General features: G+C 33.8%; 3 protein-coding genes across 10 annotated transcripts; all 3 read left to right on the forward strand.

Moving 5' to 3' along the window:
- The first annotated feature begins 463 nt into the window (after positions 1 to 463).
- LOC142524116 (BEL1-like homeodomain protein 2) lies at positions 464 to 8,755 on the forward strand. Of its 5 annotated transcripts, none has more exons than XM_075627879.1 (6): positions 464 to 564; positions 1,032 to 1,381; positions 1,532 to 2,170; positions 3,092 to 3,477; positions 4,603 to 4,663; positions 8,127 to 8,755. In XM_075627879.1, the coding sequence occupies exons 2-6, from the start codon at positions 1,160 to 1,162 to the stop codon at positions 8,544 to 8,546; spliced, it is 1,728 nt and encodes a 575-aa protein (XP_075483994.1). In that variant the 5' UTR covers positions 464 to 564; positions 1,032 to 1,159; the 3' UTR covers positions 8,547 to 8,755. The 5 variants fall into 5 exon arrangements, with proteins under 5 accessions (XP_075483994.1, XP_075483997.1, XP_075483996.1 ...); XM_075627882.1 differs by having other exon boundaries at positions 472 to 494; XM_075627881.1 differs by having other exon boundaries at positions 536 to 559.
- Positions 8,756 to 9,481: 726 nt separating this feature from the next.
- Positions 9,482 to 12,584, forward strand: LOC142525312 (small ribosomal subunit protein uS9c-like). The gene is made up of 2 exons (XM_075629568.1): positions 9,482 to 9,907; positions 12,018 to 12,584. The coding sequence occupies exons 1-2, from the start codon at positions 9,575 to 9,577 to the stop codon at positions 12,303 to 12,305; spliced, it is 621 nt and encodes a 206-aa protein (XP_075485683.1). The 5' UTR covers positions 9,482 to 9,574; the 3' UTR covers positions 12,306 to 12,584.
- A 323-nt stretch (positions 12,585 to 12,907) lies between these two features.
- Positions 12,908 to 15,967, forward strand: LOC142525507 (putative E3 ubiquitin-protein ligase ARI1). 4 transcript variants are annotated; one of them, XM_075629823.1, is made up of 7 exons: positions 12,908 to 13,180; positions 13,257 to 13,400; positions 13,732 to 13,764; positions 13,846 to 14,125; positions 14,248 to 14,728; positions 14,970 to 15,518; positions 15,647 to 15,967. In XM_075629823.1, exons 2-7 carry the CDS (start codon positions 13,272 to 13,274, stop codon positions 15,774 to 15,776), a joined length of 1,602 nt encoding a protein of 533 aa, XP_075485938.1. In that variant the 5' UTR covers positions 12,908 to 13,180; positions 13,257 to 13,271; the 3' UTR covers positions 15,777 to 15,967. The 4 variants fall into 4 exon arrangements, with proteins under 4 accessions (XP_075485938.1, XP_075485940.1, XP_075485937.1 ...); XM_075629825.1 differs by having other exon boundaries at positions 12,908 to 13,400; positions 14,425 to 14,728; XM_075629822.1 differs by having other exon boundaries at positions 12,909 to 13,400.
- The last annotated feature ends 313 nt before the right edge of the window (positions 15,968 to 16,280 follow it).

Raw genomic sequence — 16,280 nt, forward strand, 5'->3', positions numbered from 1 at the left:
AATTGCAAAATTTGTCCTAATGTTTAATCAGTGCGTTTCGATCCATGCATCTCCCCGTTTCTTTAATCAAAATCTTGGTTGTCTTTTTGGCAATGGAATTGTCCCTGTCCCTCAACAGCCTATTTCCGCGACAACGAATTAAAATTCGTAAAAAAAAATAATGAAAGCCGCATCTGATATATCAATAGGAAATACGAATTCATCAAAAATTAAGTAAAAAATGCATAGATTCTCAAATAAATTACAATGGCTTATATGCATCGAAACACTGTATTTTTGACAAACCCTACCTTTGTAGAATCTAGTACACCATCCCTATATTAATAATGCTTTAAAATGTCAAAATCTTTGATACCCTTAAACCTTTTTGAGTCCACTAAGGCCAGTGGCCAAGAATTGTACTGTACATGTATATATTGTCCTATAGTAGTCTCTCTACCTTAACTTTCTGTTTAACTTAATATATATAAATAAAGAAAGATGGCGTGAGAATGGTAAGCTTTGTATTTATATTATATGGAAAGTTTGGTGAAAGTGAAGTAAGGAAGTGAAGAGCTATGTAGAGTGTGACCCCTTTTCCTCTTCTTCTTTCATTATCGCTTCTCTCTGGCTTTTATATTGTTTGATTTGAGAGGGCAAAAAAACTACCTGTTTCTAAGATTTCATGGAGTAGATATGTAACACATTAAAAGAGTTAATTTAGTTCTATATCATATGATTAGTTCAACAGAGACAATGATTTTTAATTTCTGGGATTCGGTGCTATTGTATCCGACTCACCGTGCTTTCTTTGATCTGTGATCGTCTTGTTATGGATGGTGATAAACTAGGAGTTCTTTGGGCCTGGATGTGAGAAGAAAGTGAAGTGAAAATTCTTTTATATGTAGTTCAAGAAAATTAGGTTCTTTTTTTTATCAGTGGAAATTTTCATCTTGATATAATTATATGATGTCCAATTCAAATGAATTTCCTTTTTGCACTCATATATTGAAGTTTGATTATGTTTCTTGTTTGATGGTGTAATTTACCAGGTCCAAGACTAGGTACGGAGTTCCGAAACAAGATTGAAGACGCGTATATGAAATAACCTAGCTAGAAACCCCTAGAGTTTTTGGTATTTCCATAAATTTTATGTCCCAAAGTATCAACAACTTTACAAATGCATATGAAAGATATATCTATGGCAGCGAAGAATCAAGGAGATTGGATGATAAGATTTCAAGGATTTGATCCTCTATCCTCCCAAGTGGATAACTTATCCACTCTTCAGCCACCGGTGTACAACGACACGGGAGGGTCTATGCTGGCTGAAGTGATCAACTTGCCGTGGCGAAGAACCGCCTCCGGTTTATTGGATGATCAAATCCAATATGCAGATGAGGTAATTCACTAACTGGTACATATATATATATATCCACTGCAACAAAAAGAGAATAGGTACTATATGTTATTGCTACCACACAACATGTCAGCATCAAAATTCAGAGAATTCGAAGTTAAGTAATCCTGAATCTACTCTTTTTTTAAGCAGATTTCACTCCAAAAATTCAATCCCAACACGTCAGATAACGCTCATCTTCAAGGGTTCCACTTGATCAGTCCTGCAGTAGCAGAACCTGAGAGTACTAATCCATCTCAATTAACTTGGATTCCAAGCAGCGGCGGAGGTGGTAGATTAAACGCAGAAACCATGAGAATCGGAAGGATCGTTGAAGGTCAAGGCCTTTCTTTATCACTATCTTCCTCTTTAAAAAACTTGGAAGCCACAAAGTTGGAGAAACTAAGTATTGGACATGGTGAATTGTTCTTCGATGGAATGGTCCCTTCAAGCCATCAATATGGCTTGAATAGTACTCTTGCTACTAATCAACAATTCTTCCATGATCAAATCTACCTCGGGTTTGCGGAGTCCACTAGAGTGGCAAACGGGTTAAGGAATTCACGCTACTTAAGAGCTGCACAAGAACTTTTGGAAGATTTTTGTTGTGTTGGAAGAGGGCAATTGATGAATCAGAAATTCAAGAAAGTTGGAAAAAACCCTAATTCCAGCTCAGATGCTGGTCGTGGAACCGTGAAGACGTCTTCCCCAACGGATCAACCGTCTTTATCTCCTTCTGAGAGGACTGAGTACCATAGAAGGAAAATCAAGCTACTGTCGATGCTTGATGAGGTATAATAATGTATATTTATTAGCCACTATTTCTTTAATTTTCCAGATCAACTTTATTAGCCAAAAAAAATCCATTCAAATATTACATAAAAAAATCATTACAATTAGATTTCTGGAAGCAAATCAATCAAGATGAAGAAGGATGCTGATATGAATATTTCACCAAACTTACCACTTAGTATTAAAGTTTAGTACTATAAAATTGATCTAGGACATTCATCAGTATACAAATATAAATGTTATTATATTTAATGAGGTGACACTTTAGTTAAATTAAGAACCCAATTCGAAAAGTCTCTTAGGATGGCAGGCTATTGTCTGGGGTACATGTCGATCCGATGATCGACACACCTCCGTTGATGCTGTTGGGAATCAACATTATAGAATGATTTGTACATACTGCTCAAGAAAAATTATGGGCTTAATCTGTCTCCATTTGGGGACCATTAGCTTTTGATTCTTTTTTAATCACGTATTATGGTTATTAAATAATGCATAATGGTGAATAATTGGCAGTCTTTGATCAAAAGGAGAAAAGGTCCGCATAAACAAGTAGAAGCCTGGAGAGTTTTTTAAGAATTAAATCAAGATTCACCCTCTATTTTTCTTCAATATAATGATTTAATTATGAATATCATTTCTCTCTCTTTTGTTGCAATAATCGAATAGCATAAAAAACAGTGCCTCAACTTTATTTCTACATTCCCTCTGCCGGAAAAGGTTGACACATGCATCAAATAGATTCCTGATGATATTCATGTTAAATGAAATACTCAAGTCTGATGTCTCTTTTTAAATAAGCCCGGAATCAAACAGTACGAACGAGGTCTGGTCACAAGAAATCACAGGAAAAAATCCAGTATTACAGATGAACTTTTTAAAATAATTATATGTGTACCAGCTAACAAGAAACTTTATCAGGTGGGTGCAAGATACACAAGATACTTTGAACAAATGCAATCAATAGTGAACTCATTCGATTCGGTACTTGGTCACGGGGCATCGTCCACATACACGGGGCTCGCTCAGAAGGCGATGTCGCGACACTTCCGGTGCATAAAGGACGCGATAGCGTCGGAGCTGAGGCTGTGCTGTGAGGCTCTAGGAGAGAAAGATGTGACAGGAGGGATTGGAATAACAAAAGGAGAGACACCAAGGCTGAAAATTCTTGAACAAAAGTATAGGCAGCAAAAGGCAGCAGAGCATATGGGAATGCTGGATGCTGAATCTTGGAGGCCCCAAAGAGGATTGCCTGAGCGCTCTGTTAACATATTGAGATCCTGGCTTTTTGAGCATTTTCTACATCCGTATTACACTTCTCTCTTTTATCTCTTTAATTGCTTAATTCTTACTCACACACAAGAAACAGATGCGTGCTGACATTTTACATAAATGGCAAAAGGTCTGTCTGGTCTTGGGTAGACAATTATTCGTTAAGACATACATCTGCGTTACTTATAAATTTGTTAGGAGTTTGTGAAGAGAAAATTCTTTAATAAATCATTAAGAATCTTGATTATTTAGGCACCCTCTGTTGAGAAAATATTATGCATAAATCACAACTCGGAACGTGAATATTATTATTTCACTAAAATAAATTTACATGGCACTTTTAAACTTTCAAGAATCTGGATAGACAGTTACAAATATCAACCATGGAAAAATTAGAGTGTATATGTTTCACGAATGTTCATAATTTATTATGTGAGTCTTACCGTGTTTGTTAATGGTAAGTTGTAATATCTAAATGAACATGTCAGTTGACCTATAGTTTAGTCCTTCCTGCTTAATTCTGTAAAGATTTTAATTGCATTCCATTTCCTTATTTTGAATTATGAAACATAATATTTGTTACTCTTGCAAAAAAAGAAAAAGAAAAAGGTGGAACCCTTAAATCTCATCTTACTGCATCACTAACATAGAATAAATGGATTCACACAGACACACACATATATACGTGTACTGATCAGCTATATGCCTATATCAAAAGTTTGCAGACAAATTATGGTGACATCAGCACTTTAATTCCAGTCTACTCATTTAGAAGAAGTTCTGATAATTAAGTCCATGATTTTTGTGCTGATGAGCATGCTCTGTGAAATTCATTAAAAAAATAAATGATTTACTGGGTAAATCCCATTTGCTTCTGCTGCACTGAACAGAATCCCATGCAATAAATTTTATTGGTGTAATGATTGATTGTCGTGGAATATTGTATATTTAATCAAAGATGGGAACTTAAAGAAGAATATATATATATATATATAATTGTTGTGGAATATTGTATATTTAATCAAAGATGGGAACTTAAAGAAGAATATATATATATATATATATATATATGTGTATGTATGTATATATATATGTATGTATATATGTATATGGGTGGTTGAAACAAAGGATAACATTTTATTATTTATTTTGTCTCACAGGTACCCAACTGAAGCAGACAAACATTTGCTGTCTAGGCAGACTGGTTTATCGAAAAACCAGGTACTCATTACAATTCTCTTTTGGTATCAAAATCGATGTGTCATTTCTCTTTGATAGGGATATTTCATTTTACCCATTGGTTTTTGAATTGATTGTGTGCAGATTCTTGTCATCCATCCTTCTGTCTCTAAGCAAAGTTTCATTTCCTTCTTTTGAAAAAAAAAACTTAGTTTCATTAGTAAGCGATTCTTTGATAATTTTTTGATAACAATCTTACAGTAAAAATATTATATATTAATGTCATATACACGCATTGTGTTTATATACCTTCGATGTGATTTAAAGTTTGACTATATATATATATATTGGAGGAAATATTTCCTCTTTAACTTTATATTAATAATTTATCTAAAGGACTCTTGGGAAAATAATTGTAAAACTTTAATTTTTTTAAAAGGTAAATTACATTTTTGTCTTACAATTTTTATTTTTTCCACTTTTGGTCACATTAAAAATGAATTTGTATTCTTAATCTTGTGATTTACATTTCTTTTTCATTTATTATCTTGTTACAATGAATTTTCATTTTTAGTTTAGTAACTTATATGTTCTTTCATTTTTGGTTTTTTTACCGGAGTTCATCTTCCCTGCGGATCAAAAATAGACCAAAAATGAAAAAGCATACAAGTTATTTTTACCATAAATGAAAAAAACAAGTTACTATATTAAAATTGAAACTTCATCGTAACAAGACCAAAAATGAAAGAAAACATATAAATTACATGATTAAAAATACTATTTCACCGTTAGTAGGACCAAAGTGGAAAAAGTGAAAATTAAATAACAAAAATTTTACATACCCTTTTTTAAAAATATTGCTAAAATTTTCGTTCTTCTTCAGTGATATGCATACATGAGCACTTTCTACGCATTTTTATTGTGATTATATCTCTCTTACTGACTCAATTAACACACGTTTTAATTTATTTCGGTTATAGATTTATTTCTTCTTCTTTTCAATAATATTTTTAGCATTTACATATGAAAAAGATAAAGTCTGACAGGTGGTCACAAGTAAATACATGAATCATGCTACTTCTAGTAACGTGTTTCATAAAAAAAAAATCTTCAATTAATATATGTTCTTTAAGACATTAGTGGAGAAAGTATCCTTAAAGATCATAAAAATAAGCGAAAAACATAGCATAGACATGCACGCACATCGAACAAAAAGAATCCCAGGTATCCAATAGATTAGTCTAAAACCTAAAAGAGTAGAATAAGGTACCTATTTTCGGCAATAAATAAGGTTCCTATTTATAAAGTTAGGAATTATGGACAAAATCATATTTACTAACTGTTGTAATATTTCGTGTTACATCAGCTTATATATTAGGTTTTTATTAGTGTGGTAATTTTTTTAAATAAGTTGAGTTATCAGTGGCTAATTAATGTAACATAAATTATTATAAGAATTGTTGCAGATGAACTTTTCTCTGTTAGATCTTAAAATTCTAATTCAAACTAAAAAAAATCCACTTAAATTAAGGAAAACTGGCTTTCACATAATTCACACAATAAGATATTATTTAGTTTGTTTATAAGATGACTACTGATTGATTTAATTCATATTCGACTCAACATATACAATAAATCATATAATTAATCATTACATAAATAACTTGTATCTGTCAAATTAATTTTATCAGTCATATTTATTATATAGACTAGCGTTATAATATGCGTTAAAATGGAAAAACGATCGACGTAAAACATAATGTCATTAATGATACTTCTAAATGGTTTTCCATAATTTTTAGCCAAGTTCTAATGTGTCTAAATATAGTTCATATTTCTTTTGTGAATGCATGCATGTCCTTTATTTGAGTATACTCCATTAATTCTCTAGTTATACACTTACACTCATAGCTAGGGTTTCCCGTTTGTGCTATTAATCAGAGCTAGGAGCCAGATTTTTTATTTAATGCAGCAATACATTTCCAATTAGCTAGCTTTAAAATATTAATATGCCTGAAATTATAGTATCTTTATCATAATTAACAAAAAGAACAAAATACTATATATGAAAATAATTATTTTACAATATACTTGTATACATAAAATAAATTTAGAAAGAAAAAAACTAATTAAATCTTTATTTCTTCCTCAATTTCCCGGATTCCCACTCTACTTTTTCTTCTCTTTATTTCTCCATATGTATATAAAAGACAAAAATTTGTGTGAGACGGTCTCACGGGTCGTATTTTGTGAGACATATATCATATTTGGGTCATCAATGAAAAAATATTACTTTTAATGATAAGAGTATTACTTTTTATTGTGAATATGGGTAGGGTTGACCCGTCTCACAGATAAAGATTCGTGAGACATCTCACAAGAGACCTACTCTAAATAGAAATATGGATTTTTTTAGTACGATCGATCAATATTATCAAACTATTATAATTATCACAAATAAACTCAAGTAATCAAATAATACAAATATCAATCAACAATAAATAAATACAACCCACGTTTGGTGAAACTAGCTAGAACCCAAGACCACATGGGGTAATCCTTGCAGGCTATAAAATACTATGTGCTGATATATCTTTTGTTTTTCATTGTCATAAACCCCTTTAAAGATTATAAGCTCAATTTGATCAAATTTTAGTTATATTTTGTGAATATACACAACAATTCAGAATTTATTTATCATGGTCATCTTTGAGAAGAAATCGTCTCTAACATTATTGTGTAACGTTAATCTGTGTATCACAAATAGAAATGTACTAGATATATTGATTATGGAAAGTAAAAAGAGCCGGAGACTTGTAGTTTATCTGATGCCAATGTCCCAAATTTGAGATGATATCACAATTTCAGGACTCAATTATGACCATTTCTGTCCAAACTATATAAAAAAAAAGTTATAAAATATTGTAGAAGATTTCTTCACAGCCCCTTATCCACCATGTTGTATGATCAGTGGCGGCCCCATTAGGGTCCCGGGGGCATGGCCCCCCTATATTTTTTATGTTAAATAAATTGTTAATTATGATAAACTTTCTATTTAATTAATGAAAAAAATAACATCCAACTCTTCTCTCCAACGCTGAACGCATAAGAAAATTGGAATTTGGAAGAAACCCAAATCTCATTATCGATATATCTCACGTCCATTATCCACCGTAGCATCATCGGAATCCGGCGAGTTATATCAACAGCCTTCTCCCCTGTGTACCCTTGAACAAAGTTCCTTGTCCGTTTCTATATGATGCATTTTCCATTTGAACTCTCAATCAAACATTATACATACTGTAGGCTGTGCTTCTTTTTTCATCCACCTAATAAAGAACAAAAAATCTCTTCACACATAATAGGACAAAGTACATATGGCACGTATTTATTTGCATGATTTGGGTTTATGTTCATTAAATATTTACTACTCAATGAACTGAATTCAATGCTGCAGCAGTGCGTACTACCAATCACTGAACACACATATTCAATGGATTTCCAGGTATCAAATTGGTTCATAAATGCTAGGGTTCGCCTGTGGAAGCCCATGGTGGAAGAAATGTACCATAAAGAGTTCCAAGATGAGGTACAACATGGAGCAGCAGCAGCACAGACTCCAATGCACAACTCTCCTCCAGGAGGCAGAAGATTGGAAGTTAATGCACCAGAAAATGACCCTACGAAAGAAACCAATAATTTGATCCATGGGTTGTCCCTAGTAGGTGCCACCACTTCTGCCGCCGCCGCGTCTGGTGGCTTTCCGCCATCTGAGTATTGGCCCGAGGCCAAGTTCGGTGGTGGTGGAAGTATGGTTAGGGGTGGAAGCCAGGCGGGGGATGTGTCGCTTACTTTGGGACTTAGGCATTCGGAAAATATGCCAAGAATGAGCCAATTCTCAATTAGAAATCTTGGAGCATATTAATTAAAATTATATTATATAGTTCTTTAATGGTAATTAGTGTAACTAATGTGTGGATTCTTGTTCGATTACATGATATATAGTGAATGCAATTTGTATGTAGCGGAGAGAAAATATGTAATAATTGTGATGGGATAAGGATTTTTTATATAAAAAATACAATTTGTTTGTAAAATATTTGATTGTGGATAGATGACGATTGATACTCGGTGGAGTGAATTCAAGTATTGATTTATAGAAAGAATTATCATTCTTGAAAGATCCTATTTATTAATATTTTGATTAAGAGTAAATTTCTTGTGAGGCGGTCTCATGGATAACTCTGTCTATATTTACAATAAAAATAATATTTTTTACATAAAAAAGAATATTTAGGTCACAAAATTGACTCATAAGACCGTACATGAGTTTTTGTGCTCGATTAATTATTATGTGCTAATTACCGATTAGAGGTCAGCATAGGACGATCTTCTTATTAAATTAAACATTTTAAAATTTAGTTATTAAATAAAATAATTTGAAATTTCAGTACAATAATTCTTAAATATGGATTACTCAGAAAATATATCGAATTATCTTCCTAATTATAAATCTTCCTATATATATAAATGTTATATTTTTCGAAAAATAAGAATGCAGATTTTCTATTATCTTATTTTTTACTCTTTTTGATACAATCAATTCATAATTTCATTTTAACATATGTTACATCAATTAATAAAATTTAATCTATGACGATTATTTTTGTAAAATAATTAATTTACTTTGTTATTAACATTGTGCTAAAGTTTAGTCTCAAATGGATGGGTCTGACCTCGTGGGGATGACCCGAAAACCTGAACCAGTAGTAGCGTCGGGTTATGTCGGCCCAATAGAGAAATTAATAGCTATATTGGTCGATATAAATTGGGTTGGTCATGCTTCGGTTCTGGATAATCTTGCTTCGGAGGGGTGTATTGGTCAATTAAACTGCATCATTCTCCTCTTCACGATACAAAGAACTTCACTCACCAGTCACCACACCTCCATCAATGGCTATGGCGGCCTCCATCTCGGCTCTCGCCTTATCCATGGATTCCCTGTCATTCTCCTCAATTATCTCACCGAATCCAGTTCCTTCTCTTTCATTTGCTACATTGAAGCCCTTGTCTTTGAAATTCCCTACCTTCGTCGTCTCCTCCTCGGCTTCCGTCTCCGACACAGACGTGGAAACATCCGATCTCGAAACTCTGGTGAAATCCAGGCTTCCTGGTGGATTCGCGGCACAGAATATAATCGGCACCGGCCGCAGGAAATGCTCTATTGCTAGGGTCGTTCTGCAGGAAGGCTCCGGGAAATTTGTCATCAATTATCGTGATGCTAAGGTTCTTTAGCACTTCGGATTTTATTGGTTTTTTCTTATTTACGCTGATATTTTACTCTTCCTCACAATTTAATTTTATACGTTTTGTATTGGTGGTGTATCGTTATGATGATAGTAGTAGGCTGAAGCTATGATTTTTAGTCTCATAAAACATAGTCCGCCTTGTCAGGCCAAAACTAGAAATTTAATCTAGAACGCTATTTCTGAGAATTTCTGGCGGAACTTGTATTTTTAAAAATATTGTACTATAGATTAAATTTCTTTAATAATTTGATCGGCTTGGGTAGTTTCCCTGTTGAAAATCTCATGCAGCTTGTGTAAAAGTGTTTAAGCAATAAAATACTGTACTGAAAGCATCCAAAATAGGGATGGAAAAGATCCAAATCAAACCAATAACTATCAGGCATGCGTTTAGCTCGTTTAAGATTGTTTGATGGTTGAGCTCGATTCAAACTTCTATTATTAGGATCGAGTTCGGTTTGTCTTGAAATTGCGAAGCTCGAGCTTTGCTTGTTAAAAGCTCGTTTATAATGTTAATCAAGCGGAGTTCGAGCTTGATTCATTAATAGTTCGTTTACCATGTTTAACAAGCCTGGCTTGAGCTCGGCTCGTTTTTGAGCTCGTAAAGCATATAATTAAGCTCGAGTTTGAGCTCGATTCGAGTCTGTTAAAAATTAAATATATCTATGATCTAATTTTAAATCAGAGATAAAAATGTAAATTCATTCATAAATAACCAAAACGACAAAAATAACAACTAAAAAAAAACATAAACTCAGTATATTATTGAACATCCCAGAATAATACATCTAGAATCCAGACATCAAATATTCGTCATACACTGATATCACCATATAAATAAAATTGCAATAATTTCACTCCTTTAATACTTCAATTCCTTCCATTGACATTAATACTAATATTTTTATTTGTCAACTCAACAAATGAGCTAAGTTCGAGCTTACGAGCCACCTAAACGAGTCGAACTCGAGCTCGAGCTTCACACATGTTTGTGAAATCACGAGTCGAATATTCTTAAGTTTGAGCTTGGTTTGATTAATTTTTCGAGCTCGAAATCGAGCTTGAGCTTGGTTTAATTTGATTAACAAACAAATTCAAGCGAGCTTTTTATCAAACCGAGCTCCGAATAGCGCGCAAACAGTTTGACTCATTTATATCCCTAATATAAAAGTATGTGTGTGTGTGGCTATGTGGTTGAGGGGTGAATATAATCGGCACCGGCCCCTAGTACTTGATAAAGTTGAGGGGTGAAAATTTATATGTTATGTAATATATATATATATAAATAATTATATCAATGGGATAATTTTAAATCCGGAGAGTGACGACCGCCCCTACCAGCCCCTCTGTTTCCACCATTTGAGTGTATTTGATGTACTTAGGACGGAGTTCATCACTCATGAGAGCCAATTGATACCCATGCCAAAAGAGACTATCGCAAAACGATTGTTGGGCTAAAGGATTCTTGGATCATTTTTCGTAACCCTTGGAATCATCTGTTCCCAAGTCATCGAGTCATCTTGGAGTGGAAGTGGATTTAGGAACTTGCGTTTTTCCACTTTCTATGAAAATGTAACCTAGTCTCTGTATGTTACCTCCAAAATCAGGTGAATGATAGTACAAGCCTCAACCCAAATCTTTTTATTCGCAAGTGTGAGTCTTTCAAATAAGGTAGATTACATTATAAAAAGGGGAAGAAAAACCAATTTTTGCAATTTGACTCTCATCTCTCATGTTGTCCATGCTTCTGAATTGTTTGGAGGCAACAAGCTCCTAAAATCTTCCTAATCCTTGAAATCGATGTTGCTAACAACTGAGTGCTAACAGATCAATCACACATGATTAGTCAAGAAACACATGGACACTATTGGAAAGTATATTAAGATGTGATGTACAGATGCTGAAGTTGAAATATTACTCTTGAACTTATTATTTAGAGGATATAAAACTCAAGCACTTTATGCTGGTAGTTTGACGATCAAATTTGTTAGGGTGTGAAAAATCTGTTCTTTGTAATTCTGAGGCCTTATTGTCAGGATTCTGAGATTATTTTAAGATCAAAGTCGACATTAATCGAACTGATTTTGCAGGAATACCTTCAAGGGAATCCTCTATGGCTGCAGTATATTAAGACTCCTCTAGTGACTTTAGGCTATGAGAGTAGCTATGATGTCTTTGTGAAGGCGCACGGTGGCGGCCTGTCGGGGCAATCTCAAGCGATCTCCCTTGGTGTTGCTCGGGCTTTACTGAAAGTGAGCGCAAGTCACAGATCACCTTTGAAACAGGAAGGTCTCCTGACCAGAGACTCAAGAATAGCCGAGAGGAAGAAGCCTGGGCTAAAGAAAGCTAGGAAGCGCCCTCAGTACTCAAAACGTTAAGGTTTTAGCAGATATTATAACCCCTTTCTTCAATTTTCGTATAACGTTGAGCAAACTCGGGTTTGCTTTCTCAGGATTGATACCAGAATCAACCTCATATTATGCTGACAAACATCCAGATTTTGGTTTTCCGTGTATAAAATCTTTGTTGTCTTTGGTTTGTTGTATTGATTTTCACAGGAAGGATTAATATAATATTCTCTTCTATGTTTTATGTATCTTCAGTTACAAATGTAACTCCAACTCTCATTTTTAGCAAATTACATGCATGTCGGAATATTACTATGTGAAGTTTTTATTTTATAATTTAAATATAATAATATAAGAGAATTACTTATATTAAAATTTAAGTATAGTCTTGCTGTCATAGTATATCTTTTTATTCAATTTACCTTATTTATTTAACAAATCCAAAAAAAAATCTATTATCATAATTTTATAAACATACAAATCTATTCGAAACGTATCTAAATATTATCCACGTTCAAATCATCATATTATATCTCTTTTAATTTTCAAAATTTTAATATGTTTTCATTATAGATTTTGTTTATTCAAAAATTTAAAATATAATATAATTTACCGTATTTAAATTTCTTATCATATGCCTTATTCTCCAAGGAAAATCTGGGTAACAGATTAGGGTGAAAAATTCCACGAATGACGTCGTTTAAACGTTGGCGAGGGACGCCAATGTCTTTCTTCCATTGATAAAGTATTCCATTATCTTAACAGAATAAACGCTAACGACTTCCTTCCGTCAATTTCCCATAGAGAAACTATATAAGGCATATCTTAAGGGCTTGAACCCCTGTTTATTCACAAGCAAATGAAGCAATTCTGACCGGAACTTGATTTTTTAGTCGCCAATTTAGGTTTGATCGAGCGTACCTTTGAAGTTAAATTTTTTTTTTTTTGAAAATATTTTTAGAAAAGGTTAGAGTTCAACAGCTAGAAATCGTGAAAATGGAGGATTATGGATATGGAGGCAGTGATGATGAATATTCTGATGGAGTTTATGATGATGACCATGATGAGTGTCAGGAAGATGAAGATGAGCAAAAATATTACTGTACCAGGCCTCCTTCTTGTAAGGTATGTGTACACTCAAAATAATAATGTTTCATTGTTCGATTATCTCGATAAGCGGAAAAAAAATTAAAGATTGAATTAAATTACATATAAGCGGAAAAAATTATAGATTGGATTAAAGTGTATGATGCATGTATTGAATACTAAAATGTGTAAAGCCATATAGAGTGTGACATCGACTTCTCAAGGAGTGTGCGATTTTTGATTTAGTTTCTAGCTTTCACGCGGATAGCAAATGGCGCAAATACAGAGTTCCATTCTCCACCAATATAGAAAATTATGATGTTTCTATTGAACATTTTCTAATTGTTGCTTTGTTTGCTTGGTTTTGAAGTTTATCAGAAAAGAATCGCTTTTGGCTGCACAGGTGTGTGACTGATTTTTATAATACTTCCTCTTAATAATCTTTATAGCTATGAAAATGTGAATGCTGATGAAAACTGTGCAGAAAGATGACTTGAAACGAACGATGGACTTGCTATCCTTGAAGGAACATAATGCACGGACTTTGCTTATGCATTATCGCTGGGATGTTGACAATGTACTGACATCGTTTGTCGAGAAGGGAAAAGAGCATTTGTGTGCAAAAGCTGGTATATCACTGACTGATAGCTCGAGTTTTAGTTCATCTCACGTTTTGACAGATACAACCTGTGAAATTTGCTATAACGAATTCCCTACCGATGAGATGACAACAATGGAATGCGGCCATATTTTCTGTGATGAATGTAAGTATATGGCTTTACTACCAGACGACTAAGGGGCAAAATTTAATTTTAAAAATATTACACAAAATTTCAAAAAATTGTTTGAGCACTTCTAACTAATTCATATATCTGTTTGTGATAAGGTTGGACCAATTATTTTATAGTGCAAATAAATGAGGGAAAGAGTAGGCGAATTACGTGCATGGCTTACCAGTGTTATTCGATTTGTGATGAAGGAAAGATTAGAAATCTAGTGGTTGCAAGGGATCCACAATTGTCTGACAAATTTGAACGTTTCCTTTTGGAATCTTATATTGAAGATAATAGGAGGGTAAAATGGTGTCCCAGTGTCCCCAGTTGCGGGAACGCTATTCGTGCTGAGAACGACGAGTACTGTGAAGTTGAATGTTTATGTGGTCTTCAGTTCTGTTTTAGTTGCTCCTCGGAAGCACACTCTCCTTGTTCGTGTCTGATGTGGGAACTTTGGCTCAGAAAGTGCAAGGATGACTCGGAGACGGGTGATTGGATTATTGCAAATGCGAAAAGTTGTCCCAAGTGCAGTAAACCAGTGGAGAAAAATGGGGGATGCAACCTAGTACGCTGCATTTGTGGACAACCTTTCTGGTGAGCACTTTTCATTGTTTTACGTTATTAACAGTCCTCTTAATTGCTGAGATTTTATCCTTTAGATTTTGAAAACTTTATCCAAAGAAGGATTGGTTGTATGACATGCTTTGGTTATCAAACTCTACTACATGCAATTGAATAAGGATGGAAATCAAGAATTCAATTTAGCATTCGAGTAGAATGCTTGCACTAGTGATTGCATCTCTTGTTTGTTTAAATATTTCCATTTTTTTATCAGTTGGCTATGTGGTGGGGCGACTGGTTTGGCACATACCTGGACTAGTATAGCAAATCATGCGTGTGGACAGTACAAAAAGGACCTTGAACCAAAAACCACTAATTCAGAGAATGACATCTTGCGTTATAGCCACTATTATTATCGATACAAATCTCATGCACAATCTTTGAAGGCGGAAGAAGATCTGATAAAAAGATTGCGGCAGAAAATGGATACTCTCGAATCAGGAGAATTCGTGGCGAAAGATAATAGTTGGATTACAGATGGGTTTACCAGACTCACATTATCCCGACGGATTCTCTGTTATACATATCCCTTTGCATTTTTTATGTTTGGTGGTGTGCTATTCAAGAATGAGATGACCCAAGAAGAGACCACCATAAAGCAGAGACTTTTTGAGTACCACCAGCAGCAACTTGAGAAAAACATTGAGGGGCTCTCAATGTTTCTTGAAAAGCCATTTGAAAAGTATCCGGCACAAGAAGTTTCGGAAATAAGAATGAAGATCATCGCTCTCACATCTGCTACGAATAACTTATGCGAAAAATTGTAAGTCCTCGGGGACTTAATGGTTATTCAATTATATTTGAACATAATGTAATCTTTAATTTCATTATGAAATGAGTTATTTCACTGCGACTGGATAGGGAACTCATACATAGAGAGATTATACGCAGGTACGATTGCATTGACAACGAGTTACTCGGTCCACTGCAGCAGACTACTCACATAATCGCTCCTTATAGATCAGGAGGTGTCGAAAAAGCATCTGAAATTCTGGAAAATTGTTCTACCGAAACTGGTTGAGTTACGACGCACTTCTAATGCACACGGAGTGACTCATCGCAGCACCATGCTTGGTTACATTGGGTTTGCTGGTGCAGTGCTTGCAGCTGAACTGGTTTCAGTTTTTTTTTTTTTTTTAAATTCTTTTTTAGAGCTCCTTTCAGATAAAATTATTCGTGGGAAGACTTTATTCTTACCCCCAGTAAATTTCATCAATAAAGGATCTTACAGAAAGTTGTAATAAATATGTTCATATTTTTATGAAATATGCTTAGAGTTTTAATTCCTAAAATAAATCATCATCAAATTACTTAAAAAGTTGCAATTAAATTTGTTAATATCCAGAATGGTAGGAAAACACACACACACACACACAAAACTATTCAAAGTGATTGATAGTTATATTTATGTTTTTGGGACCGACTTTTTCAAATGACGGTGATGTTTCCTTTTTATGTTTAACTATTTTATTCAATGTATTGTTATTATTATTATTATTATTATTATTATTATAAATCTACAACA

Source organism: Primulina tabacum, chromosome 14 (genome assembly GCF_025594145.1).
Source record: "Primulina tabacum isolate GXHZ01 chromosome 14, ASM2559414v2, whole genome shotgun sequence".
NCBI classification, from domain to species: Eukaryota; Viridiplantae; Streptophyta; class Magnoliopsida; order Lamiales; family Gesneriaceae; genus Primulina; species Primulina tabacum.

What these genes read in the sequence shown, in the direction of transcription:
- LOC142525507 (XM_075629823.1), top strand. Translation starts at nt 13,272, where the DNA reads ATGGAGGATTATGGATATGGAGGCAGTGATGATGAATATTCTGATGGA. An exon ending in ATTTGTGGACAACCTTTCTG is followed by an intron (nt 14,729 to 14,969) that starts GTGAGCACTTTT and finishes TTTTTTTATCAG; the next exon opens with TTGGCTATGTGGTGGGGCGA. An exon ending in AATAACTTATGCGAAAAATT is followed by an intron (nt 15,519 to 15,646) that starts GTAAGTCCTCGG and finishes GATTATACGCAG; the next exon opens with GTACGATTGCATTGACAACG.
- LOC142524116 (XM_075627879.1), top strand. Translation starts at nt 1,160, where the DNA reads ATGCATATGAAAGATATATCTATGGCAGCGAAGAATCAAGGAGATTGG. An exon ending in AAATCCAATATGCAGATGAG is followed by an intron (nt 1,382 to 1,531) that starts GTAATTCACTAA and finishes TTTTTTAAGCAG; the next exon opens with ATTTCACTCCAAAAATTCAA. An exon ending in CTGGTTTATCGAAAAACCAG is followed by an intron (nt 4,664 to 8,126) that starts GTACTCATTACA and finishes ATGGATTTCCAG; the next exon opens with GTATCAAATTGGTTCATAAA.
- LOC142525312 (XM_075629568.1), top strand. Translation starts at nt 9,575, where the DNA reads ATGGCTATGGCGGCCTCCATCTCGGCTCTCGCCTTATCCATGGATTCC. An exon ending in TCAATTATCGTGATGCTAAG is followed by an intron (nt 9,908 to 12,017) that starts GTTCTTTAGCAC and finishes CTGATTTTGCAG; the next exon opens with GAATACCTTCAAGGGAATCC.